Below are 23,613 nucleotides of genomic sequence, written 5' to 3' on the forward strand. Positions count from 1 at the left end.
GCTGCACCCATCAACCCGTCATCTACACTAGGTATTTCTCCTAATGCTATCCCTCCCCTAGTCCCCCCAACCCCCAACAGGCCCCTATGTGTGATGTTCCCCTCTCTGTGTCCATATGTTCTCATTGTTCAACTCCCACTTATGAGTGAGAACATGCAGTGTTCGGTTTTCCGTTTCTGTGATAGTTTGCTGAGAATGATGGTTTCCAGCTTCATCCATGTCCCTGCAAAGGACATGAACTCATCCTTTTTTATGACTGCATAGTATTCCATGGTGTATATGGGGCACATTTTCTTTATCCAGTCTATCATTAATGGGCATTTGGATTGCTTCCAAGTATTTGCTATTGTGAACAGTGCTGCAATAAACATACATATGCATGTGTCTTTATAGTAGAATGATTTATAATCCTTTGGGTATATACCCAGTAATGGGATTGCTGGGTCAAATGGTATTTCTGGTTCTGGATCCTTTAGGAATCACCACCCTGTCTTCCACAATGGTTAAACTAATTTACACTCCCACCAACAGTGTGAAAGCATTCCTATTTCTCCACATTCTCTCCAGCATCTGTTGTTTCCTGACTTTTTAATGATTGCCATTCTAACTGGTGTGAGATGGTATCTCATTGTGGTTTTGATTTGCATTTCTCTAATGACCAGTGATGATGAGCTTTTTTTCACGTGTTTTTTGGTCGCATAAATGTCTTCCTTTGAGAAGTGTCTGTTCATGCCCTTTGCCCACTTTTTGATGGGATTGTTGTTGGTTTTTTTTTTTCCTTGTAAATTTGTTTAAGTTCTTTGTAGATTCTGGATATTAGCCCTTTGTCAGGTGGAGAGATTGGAAAAATTTTTCTCCCATTCTGTTGGTTGCCTGTTCACTCTAATGCTAGTTTCTTTTGCTGTGCAGAAGCTCTTTAGTTAAATTAGATTGCATTTGTCAATTATTGCTGTATTTTATGGCTCAGTTTGACTGTCTCTGGTTCTTAAGTCCTGATTCCACACCTCTGGCTCAAACTTTTGAATCTGGTTTTCAAGGTATATCTATGACTGGATGTTCTCGTCGAAGTTGTAACTCAGTTTGCTTTGGAAATCTCAGACAGGTAAACGCCTCTCCATTATGAGAATCATACAAAGATTTGGATTTCTTTTTAAATTATTTAGAATTTGGCAAAACTCAAATGGAGTTTGCCAAGATTCATCTGTGATTTTAAAATTCACGTGCAAATTAGAGAATTATAAACTGCAAACTTGATTTCTTCATCTTGACTTAAAAACTCTTTTATATTCATAAACTTTCTGAAACTTCTCCTTAACCTTTTAGACTTTCCCATATTTTCTCCAGAAGAATAGTGAAAAAATAAACTTAAAATTCTTAAGATGTTTGAGGGAATCTGTTTCACAGACTGAATGTTGGTCCTGGGAAAATATTTTAACCTTACAACTTACATATTTATATCTCCTTTGAAGATGATTTTATCTCACTTATATCTTATTTTACCAAAGGTGATTGTTGAAGTTATAGTAGTAACAGAATAGTAATGGTAATAATAACAACAACAATGAATTTCTGACTAAAATTCAGACTTCCCAAATGATATTTCTTCTTAAAAAATATTGATCTCTGTTCTATCCAAATTGTCTGTGGCCTTCACATATTTTCTTCAATGCATTATAAAAGGCAGGACTCAGCTAAATAATTACTACATATTGTATATATGTGTGTGTATGTATGTAGAATCACAATTACATATGCATATACATATTCTCTTTGTTCATTTGTTTAAATAATTTTGACCTCATGCTCTATCAGTTTCCTTTTGGTTTCCTGAACTTCCCAAACACTTTTCTGATATGCAGCCTCCTAAATAGCTGGGACTACAGGTGCATGCCACCACGCCCAGCCAATTTTTGTATTTTTTTTTAAATAGAGAAAGGGTTTCACCATGTTGCCCAGCCTGTTCTTAAACTCCTGGGCTCAAGGAATCCTCCCATCTTGGCCTGCTGAAGTGCTGGGATTACAGCCATAAGCCAACACAGCCACCCACCCTTTCCTTTTTTACTCTCACTTAGCCTTATTCTCCATTCCTCCACCCTTCAACTTCTTATATCTTTCTTCTTTCCTTTTGTTTTGCTTTTGCCCTAGAGCCATCAATGTTCTGTATGAGTTCTTCAGACACAAAAGTTTCTGAAACATTTGTTGTTTTTGGTTAAAAAAAAAAGTTGGGGATAGGAACGGGGATGATATTCTGGGATAAAGGCTCTCTACTCTCAGAATTAAGACATTTTTGAAATTGAAATACATCACACAGAATGGAATAGTTGCTATTGTTGAGTGTATAAGTATATATTCTCAACATGGAGAACACAGACACAAATGCTAGCTATCATTTACTACATGTTAGAAATTTTAGAAAACTAGTAACTAACATTTGAGTATTTGTTCATCACCATGTGGGGAACTCTATACTGAAAATAATCTCAAATGAGGTCAAATAGCTCCTACAATTTCTTTCTGTAAGCCATGGAGGACTGGTCCAGGTATTCAGAAAATATAAATCATGAATCAAGTTTGTGTGGAATTTACCTGCAAAATTCCGCAACCTCTGTAACTTTTCACTTCCAGTTTTTTGCTTTTGTAACATCTGTTAAATCTCTTGAAACAAGAAAGTACGTATGTTTGTCTTTGGGGTGAACAAAAATAAGGGGAGCCTTAGTTTCCACTCTCAGCCTTGTTGCATATTCACACAGGAAGAGGAGTGATGCTTGTGAAGAAGAACCTCAAAAGAAAAAGTGATTGGAGGTAAGAGAGAGGAAAGGAGTCAGTTGAAGGGGTGTAAGCTGAAGACAACCTGGGAATAAGGGGTAGAAACTCATGTGTTTTTCACACTTTGGCAAAACCAAAAAGGGAATATTTTACAAGTTTCGAAGAAAGTTTTTCCTTATAGTTAATATTTTGTAAGTGAGCTAAATGGATTTTCTCATTTCACTACTACATTTCATATTTGTTCCTACAATCCAGTTTAATTATTCCTAAACGCTTTTAATCCTGAGGCTGGTTCTCCTGGGATGGAAGAGCCTTTCTCTTTTTTTTTCCTTTAGACCTGGTGTGAACTAACAGAAATCCTTCTCAGGTATCTGTGGTGTTGACCATGCATCTTTGGGTGCAGAAAGCACTGGATTCTTACTCCCCAACTTGCAGAGGAAATTCTAGACTGCTGTACCTCCATATCCTCAGCAACTGGCATGATGATGGGCAGGGAGTTAGTAGGACTAATACACTAATATGTAAATGAGTGAATGAATGTTTCCTGAGTGTGGCTTTAAGTTTCTCAGAAGACTGTTCATATACTGGTTCATGAAATTCTGGGCTGAGGATACGAGGGCACCTAAGGCAAATCTGAGGTAATGGGATTTCTGATGAAGTGTGAGAAGGAGGCTAAGTAGGAGTTCACTTGGCTTTGAATTCTCTGTTCTTTTTACCCCTTCCTCCTTCCCTTTCCTGCCTTGCCATCTCAGATCCTATTCTCATAGGCACTGGGCAGATGTGAGAGTGAGGACTGGACCTGGCACTCCAGATGGGAGATGATTGACGAGTGAGATGTGAGAAGAAAGGAGGAAAGTCAGGAGGAGGCCACCACGCCTAACTTCAGGGCTGCCCGTGGCACTGACTTGCCCGGGTCCTGCTCAGGAAAGTAGGGGAATGACTGGTGCCATTCACAAGCTGTTTAGCTGACATTCTAAGAAGTTATTAAGCAAATTTAGAACAGAAGGAGAATGATATAGTGGATCAAAAAACAGCAGTTCTCACCTTAGTTATGATTTTTCTATTTCTGAATGAGTACTCAAATTTCATTGAGTACTTGAGTTTAATTTGATTATTTCACCCTATCAAGAAATCACTTTATTCTTAGAATTTTCCTATTAGTTGAAAACAGATAATTGTATTATAAATTACATAGGACTTTTATACTGTATATAGTTTACAACATATATTTATATGTAAGCTATACATAACTAAACTTGGAAAGAGGGTAGGATTGAGATTATTTGTGATCACACAAATATCTGTGTATGTGTATCTCTATACATCATTTGTAAATATGTAAATATAACGTATTTCTTATTAGAAATTATAGCTTGAATTCCGTAGTGAAATTCATCCTTCCCTGTGGACATGGAGGCAAGTGCCCTATAAAATTAACAAACTTTTGTTCCAAGAACATTTATTTCTGAGGGTGCAGAGTATCAATTTCAAGATTGAGTTTCTTTTAAAATCAGGAGCTAATTTTTAATGAATTAACATTCAAAGGATCTATATGACCTAATCCACTACCTGATAACTGCTGGTATGAGGGAAATGTGGCCCCAAGACCACTGAGTTGAGAGACGGGTCTGAAAATAATTTTAACATGAAAATTTATGAAAGATATGTACATGCACAACATACCTCTCAACTGCCTAAGAAGAATCTTGTGCTGGCAGAGAACAGAAACAAAGACTGAAATGAACACTGAAGATATAAGCTGACTTCATCTTATGGATTCACCTATTCTATTTTGTAATTCTGTGAAAATCTCATGATTATTTTCAATTTTCCAAAACATTTTTCTATGTTCTTTTTAATAGCAATAGTCGTTCAGGACTCATACATTCTTTAGCTGAAGTTATTTTATTGATCTTCCTTTACTATCAGTTAACTTTTAACCAAGATATTTCCCACATTTGTTATCATAAACTTTTAGTATTTATTAGTACAAATTTTTCCCCTTTTCCTAGACACAAAGACATAAGATCTGTTATTACTGGATTTTTTTTTCTATTTTAGAAGCTTGAGTTTCTCTTCATAAATATTTTCATAAAAAGCTATTCCCCTAATATCACTGGATTATCTATCAACATAGTCCTACTTTATATTTAAACTAGCTCTGATATCAGCCCATAGTACCTTCCAATTTTTATTAAAGTGAGATCAATGTCAATCTAAGCCTTTTTTGTAAAAGGATACAATTTATGACTGATCATAATGCTTGCTTAACAATGTTTAGTTTTCTAATTTGATGTGCAGTGCTACTACATCTAAAACAACAACTTCGCTTTTTCTATACAGCTATTCCTGAGATCTGTATTCTCAACTTCCTCCCTAAATTTTTGGAAAGACTATTTAGTAATAAAAAAAGTCCATAGATTCTGTTTTAACTTTTCCATTCTTACTCATTTTTACTTTCCACGAGACAAACCTAATAATGAAAAGCAATGTTAGTTAAAAATGTTGTCTCTAAAGGCCTGTCAAAGCTTGTATTTAGCATATATTTTTGGGGGTTGTGGGGGTGATGCAGCATAGTTCTTAGGTTTTTCTATTGCTGAAATAACACTGTAAATCTCTTCCTACCCATGCCTTAAATTCCTCAGTATTTCTGGTCTTGCACAACAACATATCTGTGAGCTTATATGTCTTCTTAGAAATAACAGACTTACTTTGGAACATAAGCACTTAGGAAATGTTCAGCCACTTGTGATCTTGCATTAGTACATTTTCCAAGCTATTCTAGGCAGATAGAGCAAATCAGAGAAAGTTCTTACCTCTTGGAGGGCGTAAGACAATGCACATCACCAATAAGGCAAGCACAGCAGAGGTGGCAACTCCAAATACGATTTTTACCCAAGTCTACATAAAATAAAGAGAATTAGGCATACACATAGTTCCTGCTAAATAGTAGAAATGGCAAGATTTTGTTTACACCTAAATCCTATTTCTCTCGCCCCACGAAGCTTTTGATTGTCTTCCACTGATCCGGCTATAATTGCTGGAATTCTTCCAGCTCTGCAAGGACAAATGTTTCTACAGTATATTTGAACAATTTTCCAATCCCAACCCATTCAGGAAGTAAATACTTATGTAAAAAATCCTCACCTTTTAAACAATAGAAAACTCTGATCACGTTCAATCCAGCCAACCTTAATTTTTTTAACGATACTTGAGGTTGCTTATACTAACCTTCATTTTTCCAGATGTTTTTGAAAGTTAGCTAATTCTGCTTCAGAGCGTGGGTCACTGGATCTGTGAAAACCGTTGAAAAGGACCAAGTCTGTCTTTGTAGTTGGAAGCTGAAGCCAGGACAAGGTTTTTTTCTTTCCACGGACTTTTGAATACCGTGCCAAGTTTCAAAAGATTTCTGTAAAATTAGAAACAGATTTTGGGGGCGTTCTTGGCCCTCAAATGAACTGTGAGTGACTCAGGGAAGGTTTTATAGCCTTCTCATCCTTGTAAATTCTACACCAACATCTGCTTACGTTGACATACAGAGGTTTTTATTTTTTCTTTTTTACAAGTACAGGTTTATGTTGCATTTTCTTCTAGAATTCACTGAGAGATCGCTTTAGCAAGTCATTGAGTTTCGTATAACATTTTTATTTGCCACTAAAAGATGAATTTAAAATAATGAAACTTGCAGGTCTGTACATTAAACATATATCTACTTTTTAACAGAGGAAGAACATTGAAGCCACATAAGATTTTGTGAGAAATGCACCATATAACTGCACTTTTTTTTCCTCTGGAAGATTCTGAGGTATTGCAGACAGAAATGTTTTTCTTTCAGCACAATTTCTTTGTCCATATAGCACCATATGCACTTTCAGTAAATACAGAAGTTTAAAAATTCAACTGTCTAAACCCACGGCTGCTTTACTTTAAAGAAATAAAATGCCATCTGGTGAAATTTAGTATGGGTTAGGTGTGTATGCACAGGCTAGAAAGATGGAAAGATCAGTAAGAATAATTTACCAGCAGACCTTTGGAAGAATGGAAATGGCTTTACAAGAGTGGTATTTTTGCTTTCCTCTCAGAATATCTTCTGAGAGAGAGAACATTTAGTAATTATAAAGATTTAAAAATAAATAAAAAAGCATCTGAAAAGAGAAGTAAATCTTATGTACAATTTCATTTGGGCTAAATCTACATAATTCCAAAGAAATTGGTCATCTTGACAGATTAGTAAAATGGTTGACTGAATTAAAAAAAATACACATACAACAGTTTCTTGGAGTGTTCTGTCTGTTTTAATGCAATTCACTTGGATAGATTTTGTGGTTCCACGTAAACACAGTTGTTAAATCTACTGTGTCCTTAATTTTTCAACTAATGGTTTTCTTTTTTGGAAGTTTATAATGTTCCCAACCTGATTAAAACACTTCATGGCAACCTTTCTTGGATTGTACATGAAAGGTAATGGGGAAATGTTACCAAAACATGTTGCTGTTTGCCTTCGTCAACTTGTCTGGCTACCATGGGACAGTTTCTCCAGCAAAGAGCAGGACAGTGGCTTGTGAACTTCCTTTCAGACATTCTCCAGACATCCCTCCCTGAATTCCAGCCTTATGAAACTTCTGTTGAGGAAAATGAGTCATTAGGCACTTACTGGCAGAGAACTGTGTTCCTCGTGGCTTGGGGCTGGGCCCTCTCCTTTGCTGTTGGTGGAGTCACCTCTTTACAAACTGAAGTAATCATTAAGAGTAATATCCAAGGTGTGCTATACACTTGTAGGTATCTCCAAGTCATTGTGAAATCCTCAGATCTGAGATAAAAGCCAGCAGCCAGGTCCTGAATGAAGTGTTTCTCTGTAAGTCCTCTCAGATTATCTTCTCTGGAACACACCGTGTTCTCAGAAGTTCTGTCCTAGCCTGCCAAAGCCCCAGAGTACACAGGTACTTTTTAGTGGGTGATTTCCAAGACTTTACATTGTAGAAAGAAACTATAATAAATTATTAGGGTGTAATTAACAGACCATGCTGAGAGCATATTAGCTGTAGCAATTAAGAATGCACTGACATGTGACTGGTCTGAGCACCACTTAGGATTCTATGACTGTGTGTGGGGGTCCACAGGATACTTATTTAACAGGCACTATGAAGAAGTTGGAGTGCTTTAAGACACATTTAAGTTGCAACTATTAGTAAGGGGGGGAAATGATGAGAGTGAAACAATGTCTGTTTAAGTTTTTTTGTTTTTTCCTTGGAAGGTTGGGTGAGTCAAGCTGTAACTTCTGGAAAATTCTTACTAGTTTGAACTGTTTTAAGAAAAATGAGACTGACTGCAGAAATAAAGATGTCCAGTTTTTCCATCTGATTTCATGCTTTAGGGAGGTATTGTTTTTATAGAGTTACACATGTTGGTTCGTTTGAGACAATGTGAATGTGTTCTAATTTTCATCCAGACAAGAACTCCCATAAAATTTGGATTTTTAAAATATTATAACATCTTTATTAGCTTTTTTAAAATTTTGGAGTCAAAGTGAAAATGCTTTTGTTAACTTTTTAAAAACATTTAGGAAACTGACTCTTATTCCTACTTTATACAATTAGTTAACACCCAATCAACCTTTTTGTTGAGAAAACAAAAAGGAATCAGACACAGTATGTGCCCTTAAGGAACTTACATTCTAGTACAAATATGGCAGGTCCGTTCTTACATACTTGCTTCCTTTTGCTTCCTAAAGCTCTTGTTCAGAAATAGCCTGAAGCTGAGTTTGTGTTTTGTAGAAGGACTGTTCTCACTGGTTGGTGATTTCTGCACGGACCTGGGAAGAGGACTGGAAAGGACACATATCACATGCATGTAATCCTCAGTTCAAGTGTAACCTTTGTTAGGACTGAGACTTTTCTCAGAAAGCAATTCTGGGTCTATAAAAATGCTACAAAAGCAGAAAGGATGATGATTTGGCATGTACAAAGGTAAGGCCAGCAATTAGGAGAGTAGAGGCTCATCAATTGAGTTCTTTCCAGAGAGGGATCTTGTAAGACTGACTTTGGAATATGACTGCATTCTGATAAGCCTGCTGGATAAATGAGCTATAACATAAATCCTTAGGTTATAAGGAGGAGAGCTTACTAGAACAGTTTATTAATAGCCAATGTATGTCTGCCAAAAATGATTTTAATTTATATGTTTTCCCAGAAAACACATTCAGCTGTGTATTTCTAGAGTCTGAAGGTAAGACCACGCTGAGAGCATAAGGATGTTATCTTTTTATTTTATGGTGGGGAGATGAAAGAGAGATGTGTTTATTAACCAAAAGCCATGACAAATTATTTTAAAGACAAGTTACAAGTAAGGGGAATAATGATAGAAGTGCAGTAAACATAAGCCTGATTTTATACTCTAAAGTAAAAATTTGCTTCTAGAAAACCTAAAAGCTCCTAACATCCTACCCATTTGATTCCTCAGATTCAATGAACATTTACTATTTACTGTTATCTACAAAGTGATTTAATGCATTATTTCATTTGATCCATACCAAAACTCATTTTGCTGATTAGGAAACAGCCTAGAAAAACTGGATAACTTGCCGAAGATTTTAACAGGATCCAGTGTTGCTATCTTACATTGCTTTTTGTGATACTTCCTAAAATTTTATTCCAAAGTGATAAACATATATGTTTTAAAATTATAATTGACATTTCACCAATTTGTTATTGGGGGACACCTTAAGGTTGTGAGGGTAAAATAATTAAGGCTAAAATATTAATGATCTTCACATCCTGAAAGTACCTTGTTACATATGTCTCAAAAGAACACAATTTCACTCTACAAGGACTGTGTTCAAAATATTAATTTGTTTAGAGTTTTCTTTAAATTGGGGTCTAGTAATCAGATAATTATTTATACAGTGCCTGGGTTAAAAGCTCTTCCTCCAGGGACTTGCTTAAATCAAAGGATTGATCAAAATACCCATCAACAAAGAGATTTTTGAGTTCCAAGCTAGAAAGAGTCCTGAGGTCTTCAAAGCTCAAAATAACTATTACATAGTTATAGATCTGGAAGAAATGGCATAATATAGCATCAGTGGGAAATGATATAGCTCAAACTATTTTTTGAATCTGATCTCTTTTCTAAAACCACAAGTGTTACATAAGGAAGAATATAAAGCCACATGACTCCCAGTTTGTAATTGGTATCTGCTACCTTCATAAAAGTTGTAATTAGATGTCAGTGTTTCATTATCCTATCATAATTAGGGCAAGGGCTCCTTGGAGACCCAAAGGATTAACTATCAAAATGGGATTAGAAAAGAAACAGAACAGAGACACAACCCATTTTTTTGAGTGCTGAGGGTACAAAGACTCAGAAGAGAAATCAGTGCTTCATTGTCATTTAAACAGGGAAATACTACATCTCTTTAGAAGTGGTTAACTTACAAGAAGACTGTTTAAACAGTATAAATAGAATGTTTAAGCACCTATAGACTTTAACATAACTTATTAACACATATTGCTTTTTCACTAGCATTTTCAGGTTAAAGAATATTACTACTACTAGTTAATGTCTATTGAATACTTTTATTGATCATGACGTTTCTTCTCAGCACTTTGCATGTGCTATCTCCTTTCATCCCCAGAACATTCATACTATTATTATCCTCATTTTACAGATGAGGACACGGATGCACAGAAAATCTAAATAACTTCCCCGAAGTCCCACAACTTATGAGTGGTAGGGATGGGATAAACCCAGATAGTCTCACATTATAACACAATTGGATTGACCCATGCTTAGGGCTCTCAGAGGAGGGTATATATTGGTACAGTGATTGGGATGTATGATCCAGCTGGAACTAGGAAGAGATGAAGATGGAAGGAAAAAATACATGGGCTAAAAAACTGGACATTTTGATGAGTTCAAAGTATGAGTCCTAGTAGTAACTAGGAGTAGGATAGGAAATAAAAGAGATTTTTTACCAGATAGCTGCAGGTTGTATTTAAGATTTCAGTTCAAGTTACAACGAGACCTAAGGTATGGTCACAGAAGTAAGTAGCTGAGATAGAAGAAAGAAGTGAAGGTCCTTAGAGATACAGTTGGCAAAGCAGTGAGAGGCTAAGGTATCCTTTGGGATGTTCATCTGGGAACTTAATTCACCTCAAATTATGTCGATAATTAAGGGCAGCAGAGAAATGCCCTGAGTTATATCCCCAATTCTGTATAAAATGGATGGAGAGATTTCCAGTTTAAGATGCCATATTGAACATATACATTGATCTCTTTGCCTTTGGAAACTCCATTAAGCTGATTGTAAAGGACGAAAAGGATACTGACATGACAATGAAGAGACTGAAGAAGTATCATCAATGGATAAAGCAAAACAGAAATAGCAGCTGCCTGGACCACGCCTAGAAAGGAATCCTTTTGCCTGGCAGAAGCATGAAACAGTTCCATATTTGAGATGGCATTTACCACTGAGGGTAAGAAAGGGAGATGGGGGCTGAAAAAAGAGGACTGTTTGGAAATCCATACATGGACTCTTCACCTCTGGGTGAAAAAAAAAAAATCTGCAGCTAAGCATCTATCCTAGGAGCATGTATAGGAGTCAGTGCACCAAAGTCAATCCAGTCCTCCAGTTTAATGGCTTTCTGACCTTTATCCTTAAACCCACCAATTGTATACCAGGATCTCTCCAGTCTCACCTCATTCTTAATCTGCAACAAAAATAAGAATCAGTAGACAAGAATAATATTTTTAAAAAAGAAAAAAGAAAAAGAATCAAAACCCCAAAACATGAAAGAAAAAACAATTTTTTAAGCAACATGAATAAATTTTGAAAATGACCATAGAGATAATTCTGGGAACAGAGGCCTTTAAAAATGTTTGAATTAGCATTCTCAGTGAGATTCAACAAGATATTGCCACAATTTAGAGACCAAGTTTAAAAAATGTAACATTCGAAAAAACTTCTTATGATAGATAAGTTTATGTGTCAACTTACTGGGATAATAGATAAGTTTATGTGTCAACTTGCCAGGATAAGGAATGCCCAGATAGCAGGTAAAACATTATTTCTGAGTTTATCTTTGAGGGTGTTCCTCGAAGAAATTAGCATTTGAATCAGTATCGAGAAAAGAAGATCAGTCCTTAACAGTGTGGGTGGAAATCTCCCAATCTACTGAAGGTCTAGATTGAACAAAAGGGCAAAGGAAAGATGATTCTCTCTCTGTTCTTGAGCTGGAACATCAATCTTGTCCTGCTCTAAGATCCTGGTTCTCAGACCTTCTGACTCTGAAACTTACACCAGGGCCTTTCCTCACTTTTAACCTCTATAATTGCATAAGGCTACCCATAATAAGTCTCCTCTTATCTACCTATCTAACATCTATCTATCATCTATCTATCTATCTGTCTATCTATCTATCTATCTATCTATCTCCCATTAGTTCATTTCTCTGAAGAATCTTGATGAATATGCTCTAAGGTATTGAAAATATGATCACCAAAGTTTATTTAAATCAAAATAGGTTTTGTGAAATAAAATCGAGGAAGCCCCTCAGAACAGAAAGGCAAAGTTGGATAATATAATGGAAAGTTAAGAGACATAAAATATAAACTCAGGAAGTTTGAGGAATAAAGGGCAAAGAAGGCAGAGGGGAAGAGGTTATTACAGGATGAATGCAAGGGAATTTCCCCAAACTGTAGAAGAAAATATGTTTTTCAGGGCCCACAAAATATCCAGCACAAAATATGATAAAAGACTTATACCTAAACACATAATTGTGAAATTCTATGATATTGATTATAAAGATAAAATTTTATATTCTTCCTTAGAAAAAAAAATAAGTATCATGTGAAAGAATCAAGAATTGGACTAACCACACACTTGTCACTGCCAGTCAGATTCTGCAAAACAATGGATCTATTTTTTCAAAGTTCTGAAATAAAATACTAATCAAACTAGAATCTACTTAACTAAGACACTGTTAAACATGAGGACAAAATAAAAGATTTTCAGATGTGTGATAAATCAGAGTTTATACTCCGAGCATTCTTTTGTAGAAAGGAACTCAAGGGTGTATTTCAGCAAAATAAAGAAGTATAGTACTAGAGCCATCACTCAGAGAGCAAATGACGAGACCAGATGCTAACAACAAACGTTGTGTGACTTCCTATCTCCAGCCACTTCTGAAGTCAGATCTACTTTCTTGAGTAAGTAATTTTTTTCTAAGTTTGTGTTGTTTTTCATACCATTTGGAACCAAGAGTCCTGGTAGTCACAATAATGTTTGGAGATACTAGATGGACTGTAAAAGCAGAGTCTCTAAGTACCTTCTTCGCTGAACAGCATGGTAATTGGTGCCACAGAGAAAGAAATGTGATCCTACCAAACCAGTTAGCTCAAGAGCAATGCTTAAGTAGTCATAGTAATTTAAACTGTTTATTGATTTAAAATTTTTAGAAGTCACTGAGACCTTTATAGTCAGAGAAATTGTCAATCTTAAGAAGTATAAAAGTAAATGTACGTGTAACCAAAGTTGGGAAGTGAAAGAGAGTGAAGAAAGGTAGGTAAGGAAGACAGAGGGCAGGAAAGCCCATGTCCTCATCTCCCAAAGCAGATAGTGAAGAGATCTCACCTGTGAAGACCAGAATAAGAATTGGAGGCACACATAACAGTCCCTGCCATGATATCACCAAATGGTGTTGAGAACACATTGTAGGAAGGGAAATACATTCATAGAAATACAGAAGCCACAAGATTTTTAAATGTAATTTCAGAACTTCAAAAATAAGTCTACAAACTCATGTGATGGATATTAGGTCTATTCCTAACTAGTCTTATACTATAGATGAAATTTGTGCTTGGCGTCTTTTTCCCTTTTTAGGAACATTTGCTCCACAGTGCAGTAAAAAAAAAAAAATAATAATAAAAATGGGTAAAGGACCAAAGCAGGCAGTTCATGCAGGCAAATCCACACATTCACAAAAGGTGAAAATATAAAATTAAAAATGTTAAATATTTCAAAATAGGATCATTTTAATTTGAATTATCAGAGATTAAAAAGACTAGAGAACCCTACTGGTAGCAAGGCTGTAGAGAAGCTGGCACTTTCATACTCAGCTGGTGGTAGAAGAAGGACTGAAACTTTCTGGAGGGAAATTTAGGAGTAAACGTCAAAATTACACATATTTTTTGGTATAGCAAACCTAACTCTAGGAATGTGCTTTAAGGTTAACATTGATAAGTGTACAAAGATGCAAATTCAAGAATATTTTTTGAAACTCTGTTTACAGTATCCAGAAATTAAAACTATTTGAGAATTCATCCAGACAAAATTAGACAAATAAATTATGTAACACATAAAAATGAAGGATACAGGTCTAAATTGGTTGACATGGAAAATGTCTAAAATCTGTTGCTTAGTATATACAATATGACTTTATTTTTGTGGAGGGGAAGAAGGAAATATTTATGTATCTGTGTACATAGTGGAAACTCTAGAAATACATGTCTCAGAGCCATGAGGACCAAGGTGGGGCTTGGTGCCATGGTGTGTCCTGGAAGCAGATAAGAAAAGCGGTGCAATGCCTACGGTATATTTATAAATAGTAGTAAATATCACTAAAAGTTGGTCTTCTGTTTATTATCACCATGTCCAGAAATTCTAAACTATTTTCAAGATAGAACACTTTTTCCTGCTGAGGCAGATGACTCTGCTCCCACTGTACCCCTTCCTTGGTGTGCTAATCTATCAGAGGTCAAAAATATGTATCCTAGTGAGAAAATAAAATTAGGTAAGAGGGCGAGCTGATCAAGAAAGTTATAGAACATATTTCTTTGTGTAAGTAAAAAATACCAGGTCAAGTTTAGGACCTTCCAGTCCTTGCCTGGTCTGCCATGTGGACTTCCTGGACTCCCTGTCCTCCAGTTTGGCCCCTGGCCCATCAGAGGGAGCCTGGGGTCCACTCTCCACAAACCTGCCAGCCATGCCACAAATGCAGCCTTTTTCTTTCATGAGCTGGAATGATTTTTTTAAAAGTCTTATTCCCATGGCAAGTTTGAATTTTAAAAGAGAATCACTAAAAATGCCATGCTTTAATCTAAAGTAATGAATATCTTAACAGTGGTGAATTCAGGCAGCATGGCTGGCTGATGGGAAAGTTATGTAACTATTTCAGGAAGTAGATTTTAAGGCAGTAAAGAGTCTGGGAAAGGAGGAGACAGAAATTTGTGTAGCACATCTTACATCATATCATCATATCATACAGTTACCATGAGTAAGGCCAGGCCTCAGGTTTTCCAGATATAATTGAGATACTATCATAAAAAAATTAACTGGCCCTGACTCAAGGTCTGTGTAGTTTTAAGCCCATACATACATAATGTTTCTTATGTGTCTGGTAGAAGGCCCTGGGAAAGAAAAAGAGAATGATAGGAACATAATATTTATGGATGAAAAAATAATAAAGACATTACCAAAATGGGCTAAGTCCATGCTCAAATGTTACCTTCTAAATTAGGCCCAATTCCCCATTTAAAATCAGCTCCCCTTAGCTTCCCATTTTTCTGATCTTACTTTTTTCCCCCCAATAGATCTTACTACCATCCAACATCTTATAACATTTATTATTTTTATTGCTTATTGCCTCTTTTCCCTGCATGGAGCTCCATGAGGGCAAGTACTTTTGTTTGTTTTGCTCATTTATCCCAAGAGCTGAGGAACAATGCCTGGCATAAAATAAGTATTTAATCAGTATTGTTGCCTGAATGAATGAATGAATGAATGAATGTAGGACAGAGAGGATACGGAGCTGTCCTGTGGCCCTCTGTGGCCCAAGCTAGATGACACCAAGAGGGAGCACTTCCAAGTGTGATCAGGAAAGGGTCAAGCTCCTTTTTTTTATTAAACGATTAGATGTTAACCATTATTATCTAAAAATGGTCATTTAATCCTTGTGCTACTGCTTCAGGGTGCCTTTCAAGATAAATTGCAGGTTTTAAAAAAATTGTAATGTGGAGAACTAGTAATAGGAGAGTTTACTGCTGCTATTCAGTTATTTTTCCTGAGAACTGAGGAAAAATTACCAGCTATTTATGAGAAGTATCTGTTTCATGGATTAGTAAAGTGAGAATTAGTTGAACTCCATGTCTACTTCCTTTTGACATTTTAATTAGTGAAATTTGAATTAATGTATAATCGAATAATACTGGGATCCAATGTGATTCTTTTCAGCAATTGGTAGTTTATATAAAAATATACGGTAGTACTAGAATACTATAATTAATTATAATAACAATCATTTGATTAAATTCTGGAAATGCTAGAAATCTCAAAAAATCCTTGTCAGGTTCATGTGCCAAAACTGTGGAACTCTTTTTTTAACAAGTGATTTACCATGCTCTTGGGGGATGACTTGGTATAACATCAATTTTAGTAGCAATGCTAAGCTAATGTAGACAAGGAGTTGTCTGGGGGCCTCTGAGCTCTGCAAAGCCTATGGGGCCATCTGGACCATCAGGCTGCTGAGGGATTGAGCTTTCCCTCCAATTGGCACAAACTCTGATGCAGCAAGTTCTCCCTTTCATGCTGCCTCCTCCTCCAGACTCATCCTCTGGAAGAAAGCGTCACAGGGGAGGGAGTTGTGAAGAAGGATGGAGGAAGCAGTAGGCAGGAGAAAGGAAAGCCGGGGAAGGTGGACTCTCTGGAACGGCACAATCTGTTCAGGCATTAATTTACTGTCCTATTATGTGACTGCCACTACCAAGGGCAGGACTTTGTGTAGCAGACAAGCCCAAGTTTTAAGACAAAGAGGATTTGATCTCCCTACACCCCATCTTTTAAAGTGTTAAAAGACTACCAGACAGGACTAGACTACCAGTCTAAGGCAGTGAAGAGAGTGTTTTGGGAAAGCAGGGACCCACAGACACCAGCATGGGGTCATAAATATAAAGGCTAGAAGGGTGGAATTTCCCTGAGGAAGAAGAAAGAAAATGAAGGCAATGATTGCATTAAAAGATGAAGCTACTAATGTCAATGGCAGAACTGCTCTGCATCTCTACCCATGCAGATCAACCCTGGAGAGTCAGGAAAAGTAAAGACAAGACAGTACTCTGGTGGTGTCAATACATGTATGGGCTACCATATTGTGCCATTGATATCTTTTTCATTTGGGGATATATTTCTCATGCTTTGACCCAATGCTGTTGCTGAAACTCAATTTTGACCATGCCCTTTACTCAGTTGTCACTTTGATCTTTGGGAAAAATATAGGGAAAGAAAGGCAATGGGAGTGAGCAGACACGAAGAGCCAGAGGGTCAGAGTATGTCCTAGCCTTGTTCGCATGTGGGGAAGTATAAGACATAAAAATGAATCAGAGCCTTGTTCTGCTTTTCCTCCCCTACCTCAAACACTGCTAATGATCTTGCCTTGGTAAAAAAGAGACTACTTTATATTCTCTTTTAAACTGAGTTTCCTGGAAACAGATTTTGAGATGAAGAGACGCAAACAGAGTTAGTTTATTTTTTTGGAAGGAGTAAGGGGGAGTTGCTCTTACAAGAGACACCTGTAGGAAAGTGAAGGAAACAGGATGGGGCAGAATGAAATGCTGAACTGCAGTACAGTGGCAAAGGAGGCCTCCGTCAACCCTTTAGAGACTTCAGGATTTGGACTGTCCCTTCAGAGTTGTCTCAAGTGGAGTAAATGAAACAGACTTATGCCCCTCATCAGTCATTATCTGGCTTCAGGCTACCCTCCAGAGGGCATAGCCTGAGGGAAAGTAGTTCCCCACAGCCTAGGACAATACCCATCAAGAGAGGCAGCTGTGAACTGTCAGCAGCCATATTCATAGCCCCAGGAAGGTGAGTACCTTGACCCTGAAGAGAGAATCTTCACAAAAAATCTGTCTTGGTCCATTCCTCTGCTATAACAAAATACCTGAGACTGGGTAATTTATAAACAATAGCAATTTATTTCTCACAGTTCTAAATGATGCAAAGCCCAAGATTAAAGCATTGGCATTTGGGTGTCTGGTGAGGGCCTTCTTGCCGTGTCTTCATATGACAAAGAGTGGAAGGGCAAAAGGAGCCTAATAGCTCACTCCCATAAGCCTTTTTATAAGGGCATTAATTCCACTCATAAGGACAGAGCCCTCATAGTCTGATCACCTCCTACAGACCCTTCTTAATACTATCACATTGGGTCTTAGGTTCCAACATGTAAATCTTTAGGGGATACACACTTTCAAACCATAGCAGGACCACAGTGTCCATTATGTAGTCTTACGATTAATTGTTTTATGATATAAAGATGGGCGCAACCAGAAAGAGAAGACTTCAAGGAGTTAGGAGAAAAATAAGGGACTTTAAAGCCGGCTAATAACCCTCAAGAAGAAAACTAGGACTTCATATTTAAACAAACTGTGTCTATGTCTTTCTTAAAAAAATGAAATGTCTAGAACTGCACTATCTGGTACAGTAGCCACTAGCCACATGTATCTATTGAACACTTGAAATGTGGCATGTACAAATTGAGATGTGCTATAAGTGTAAAATAGCACATCACAACAATTTTTAAAGACTTAGTAGGAAAAAAAGTGAACTATCTTTTTAATAATTTTTATATTGGTAGCATGTCTATAATATTTTGACTATATTGAATTAAATGAGTTATTAAATTTAATTTTACCTACTTCTTGTGACTTTTTAAAATGTAGCTATTAAAAAATTTAAATTGGTTATGTGTATCCCACCATAGTTTTATTGGACAGAGCTTGTCCAGGATAATCTTAAAGTCTGATAAAGTTGTTATCTCAGACCACAGACTATAGCAGAGTAAAAATGGAAAAAGCAACATAATGGACATTCTCGTTACACAACATTCTCAGTAACACATTTCCCTGGCCTTTCTAAATTGGTAACCTTTTGGGCTCCTCATTTGGCTATTGAGAGGCTGTATTAGCTTAAGCTGCCATGCAAAATGCCAAAGACTGGGTGGCCTGAACAACAGAAATTAATTTTCTCCTCACAGTTCTGGAGACTGTAAGTCTAAGATCAGGGTGTCAGCATGGTCAGGTTCTGGTGAGGGCTCTCTTCCTGGCCTGCAGATAGCCACCTTCCTACTATATAATCACAAGGCAGAAGGATGGGGGAGCAGGAGGAGCTCTCTTGTTTCTTCTTTTGCAAGGGCACTAATCCCAACATAAGGGCCACACCTCATTACCTCATCTAAACCTAATTAACTCTCAAAGGACCCATCTCCAAATACCATCACAGTGGGAATCAAGACTTCAGTATATGAATTTGGAGTTCATAAAAAAAATTCAGTTCAAAACAGAGACCAAGATAGCACCTAGGTCATGCCACTAGTTTGCCCCCATTGATAGAGCGGCAGTGAACATAGTAAGTACTCAAGACTCATTATGTCACTCTTCTAGGGAACCAGAATCTCTGGGAAGTAAAAAGGTTTGCTCTATTCCTATTCAAAAGAGATTCTGACTTGCTTTAAACATTTTCCTCAGGACAAGAGAATTATATCTGCCATGGCTCAGTGTGGATAGACTATGAAACAGCTGGAGCCCAGTGAGCAAGTTTTTGGGTACAATAAAATAGTTATTCCATATGCCAGGAATATGACTACATTTGGCACTAGTTGATGACCAAGCAGAACTATGAGTCATATTTAGGGCAAAAATAAGGTGATGCAAATAAATTACTTGCATTTGTTTCTATCACCAACTGTGCTATACTTTCATATTTATTTTATTTATTGCCATCAATGTCATGCTAGCCTCCTTTCCCCAGCTCATGATTTTATTTGAACGTCATCCAGAACCACTCATTCCTCCCATTCCCCCTCCCACTGCCAATGACCAAATCCAGATTTTTGTTAACCTCAGCTAGAATGACTGCAACCAGATTTTTCCTTGATCTTTTTCCTTCCACTTTTTTTCTTCAATCTTTGATTTAGCCTGTTAACTCCTTGTAGGTCATCTTTTCTAAAACATGCCATTTTCCTGCTCAACAATAACTTCATATTGGTTACCAATCAAACCCAGATACAGTACAGCATTCTAGTACACAAGCAAAAATGTGTTAGGCTTTCTTCTTCTTTCTTGTTCTTTCTCTTTTTGGAAAACACTTCTTACTCCTTTCCTATCTTTAAATTATATTAAATATGGATCTAACACCTCATCATTTGAATTATTTATTTATTCTAATTCAGAATCTTTTCTAAAATAATCTAGAACTTCTCTTGATTGATCCCTGACTTTTATAAACTCTACAGTGCCTATAATTTGTATGCCATGTTGTTGTTGTATGCCTATATTTTTTCTAATAATTTTATACCTATAATCATTGGACTCTCAACCAATTTGTTAACTCTCCCAGGTCAGAGATTACATTTTATATCTCAAATCAGAAAAGGAAATTAATATTTGTTGAATGCCTCCTCTGTGCCAGTAACTGTAAAACGTTCAACATTTGTTATTCAGAATTCTCTGAGTCCACGTTTTTGTGTGTGTGCATGCTCTCCCTTCATCATTTCCACATTGCCCTGCCAGACAGCCCTGACTACTCATGCCAAATAACACCAAACCAAGTAAGTAGCAAGTTTACTAGTGTTTTAGGACAATGATGCTGGAATTTCCACTAGTTATTTCTTCTACTTGGGTTCCAGACTCCTGCCTGTTCCAAGGACTTTGTCTTTTTTCAACATTTTCTTGCTTCCTTTCTATCTCCTTCTAAATGATCCTGTTTTGTGCAAAACAGGTAAGCTATTTCTTTGATTCATTCACAGTAGAGTCACAACAAGGTCTCATCTTAAAAAATAAATTCACCTGTTAGGGGGTTTCTAAAGCAAAGACAGTTTCTCTTTCTGTCTCTCTCTTTCTCTCTCTAAAACAAAGGCAGTTTAGTTTTTTTCAAGCTATAATTTTTTTAATTTACTATGCAAACATTTTCTCATTTAATCCTCCCAACAATCTGTTTCACAGCAGCTAGTGATACACATTTAATGCTTACTATGCACCAGGCACTGTTCTAAGTGCATTATTCATATTATTTCATTTAACCTGCACTATAAACACAAGACACAGGTATTGTTATTATTCACATTTTACAGATTTTGAGTGAAGATAAGCACTTTGTCTAAGAGTAAGCGAAAGAGCTGGAATAAAAACCTAGGCAGTCTGATTCCAGAGCCCAAACCCTTGATGTTGCTGTCCCGGCCCACAGAGAAGGAAGCAGACATAAGAGATTAAGTGATCTTCTGTGGTCACTCGGATGGTGACTAATGTTACTGAAGTCCTTGCTCTGGCTGCCAGGGTCTCGTGTTCCATTCTTTGCTTTATTAGGGAAAGCATTATTGTCCTTCCCTTGTCGCCCTCACTTGGCTTCCCCAACAGGTACTTAATGTAACTTAATTGTGTATATTAAATTCATGGAGATCTGAAGGGGAGGTCAGTACTTTTATAAGACTTACCCTCAATTTCTCCTTTTGTTTGATTTCCTCATATCCTGTCTATCAACAAATTTGCCACCAGTATGCCTCTTTTCTAGTCCATTCCATCACTATCACCCTATTCCACACAATAGACTTGCCTAGTACCATCTAACTGCTCTCTTGGCTTCTATTTTGTCCCTTTCAACCAATTTGTCAGAGTAACTGGAGTGTATATCAGTTCTTGTCACTCTCTGGATGAAAATCTCCACCGGCTTCTGATTATCCTCAGAGTGAAATCCAGCTCTAGACAGTGGCCAACGGGGCCCTGTGTGAGCTGGCTCTGCCCTTTTTTCCAACCTCATTTTAGGTCATTCTCGTTACTCATCACTCTTCAACCACCCTGGCCCTGTTGCAGTTCCTTGAACATTCCAGGTTTTCTTCACGTGGGACTCAGCCTATGCAGTTGTTTTTGTCTGGGAAACATCTTCCCTCCACCCTTTAAGGTGGTCCTTTTCTTGTTTTCCTCTTCTTGTTTTCCAAGTCACCCTCTAAAATGTCACCTCCATTCCGAGTCCTCCCTTAACCTTTATATTCGTTACATGCCATCTGTGTTTCTTGTGTAATAGATGGATAAATAAATGGTGAGTAGATCCACTGGAGAATGAGTATATAAAATAGATGATATTGAACAGATAAATAAGTGCAATGACTACTAGATCCATTGGAGACATAAAGCAAAAGTACGTACAATGACTAGAAAACAAGTCTAAGGTAATATGTAAAAAATGTTTGTCAGTGTGTACAGTTTAAAAGCATGATGTGTGAGGGAAGCTAAAATAAAAGAGAGAAGATTAACATGGGGCTTACTCAGAGATGATTTATTGGAGGTTGGGAGACTTTGTTGTGAAATACTGCATGGTTTTGGACTGGAGGAAATTTTTATGCATAGAGGGAAACTGTAAGAAATCTAACTTGATAGGATCAGAGAGGTTATGCTGGAAGGTAATAATAATAACAATGTGGGGTCAATTTTTGATGGACACAAAAAGTGACATGTTCATATAGCAATTGTAAATTTATGTTAGTAATTGATTTTTTTTTTGACGGAGTCTCTCCCTGTCACCAGGTTGGAGTGCAGTGGCACGATCTCGGCTCACTGCAACCTCCATCTCCCAGGTTCAAGTGATTCTCCTGCCTCAGCTTCCCGAGTAGCTGGGACTACAGGCATGGACCACCATGCCCAGCTAATTTTTGTATTTTTAGTAGAGATGGAGTTTCACCATGTTGGCCAGGATGGTCTCTGTCTCTTGACCTCGTGATCTGCCTGCCTCAGCCTCCCAAAGTGCTGGGATTATAGCCGTGAGCCACCACGTCCGGCCTAGTGATTGATTTTTTTTTAAAGTGTGGTAGAAATTTCGCAGTCTAATACTGTCATTGTTGCTCAAAAGATTTTTGAATATTTCCTATGAAATGGCCCAGAGAGTATGATACGCATTTTTTTCTTCAATTTTTTTCTCATTTATTTCCTCTAGCAAATTTCTGCTCTTTTGCATTAATGTCATTTTTGAAAATAGACAAAAGTTATGTAGAGCCAAACCCAGTGAATGAAATGGTGATATGCTATTACTCATATCTAGGGTCAAATGTAATACCTCACTCTAATTATATTAATATCTTTATCTATATCTAGCTAGTTTTCCATCTATCTGCCTTTGTATCTAGCTATCTATTCAATATGTTAATCTATTTAATATGTCAATAGTGTGCTCAGAAGGGCTTACAACTGAAGACATTCCAAGACTTAGTGAGGAAGTTCAGCGTAACTGGAATTTGAATACACCTCCCAAGGGGGAAAAATTTTCATTTACAAATATGGGTTCTGGTGCTTTCTTAAAAAATAAAAATTAAAAAAAAACTCTTCCTGCTTTTTTTAAGCTCCATTTTTTACTTAGCTCATAAGATTCTAAACACCTGTATTGCATGTAAATAGGCAGATTTTATAAAAAGAAAAGTGTCATTTTAAAGAATTGGCTACATTGGTCAAGTCAGAGCTCCCTAAGGGATTTCTGTCCTCAAAGTCACAATACAGTGATTCTTTATAAGAGACGCAATGCTTGCTTTGGGATTCTAAAGGGAACATTAATATGTCTCGTAAAAATAAGGAATCCTTAAATGAATAATTTGTGTACAACACTACAGATAGTGCCTGGCACATATGGTATATTTAGTAAAAATTGGTTCCTTTTCCACTAATCATGGTTTGAGAATTCAATATCCTCTATAGTTTTATTTTACCTTTTTTTTTTTTTTTTTTTTTTGAAACGGAGTCTCACTCTGTCACCCAGGCTGGAGTGCAGTGGCTGGATCTCAGCTCACTGCAAGCTCCGCCTCCCGGGTTCACGCCATTCTCCTG

General features: G+C 36.9%; 1 protein-coding gene across 2 annotated transcripts in view; it reads right to left on the reverse strand.

Annotated features, from left to right (window-relative positions):
• Window positions 1-6,238, reverse strand: part of FAP (fibroblast activation protein alpha) — a 71,765-nt gene extending 65,527 nt beyond the window's left edge. Inside the window, exons 1-2 of one of the 2 annotated variants that reach the window (XM_028830766.2) lie at window positions 5,998-6,238; window positions 5,583-5,667 (exon numbers count right to left, since the gene is read on the reverse strand). In XM_028830766.2, the coding sequence (XP_028686599.2) occupies window positions 5,583-5,667; window positions 5,998-6,003 (91 nt within the window). In that variant the 5' untranslated portion in view covers window positions 6,004-6,238. The remainder of the gene's footprint in view (window positions 1-5,582; window positions 5,668-5,997) is intronic. The other variant, XM_015110238.3, reaches the window with a different exon arrangement.
• Window positions 6,239-23,613: the final 17,375 nt, after the last annotated feature.

This window comes from Macaca mulatta, chromosome 12 (genome assembly GCF_049350105.2).
Source record: "Macaca mulatta isolate MMU2019108-1 chromosome 12, T2T-MMU8v2.0, whole genome shotgun sequence".
Classification (NCBI taxonomy): domain Eukaryota; kingdom Metazoa; phylum Chordata; class Mammalia; order Primates; family Cercopithecidae; genus Macaca; species Macaca mulatta.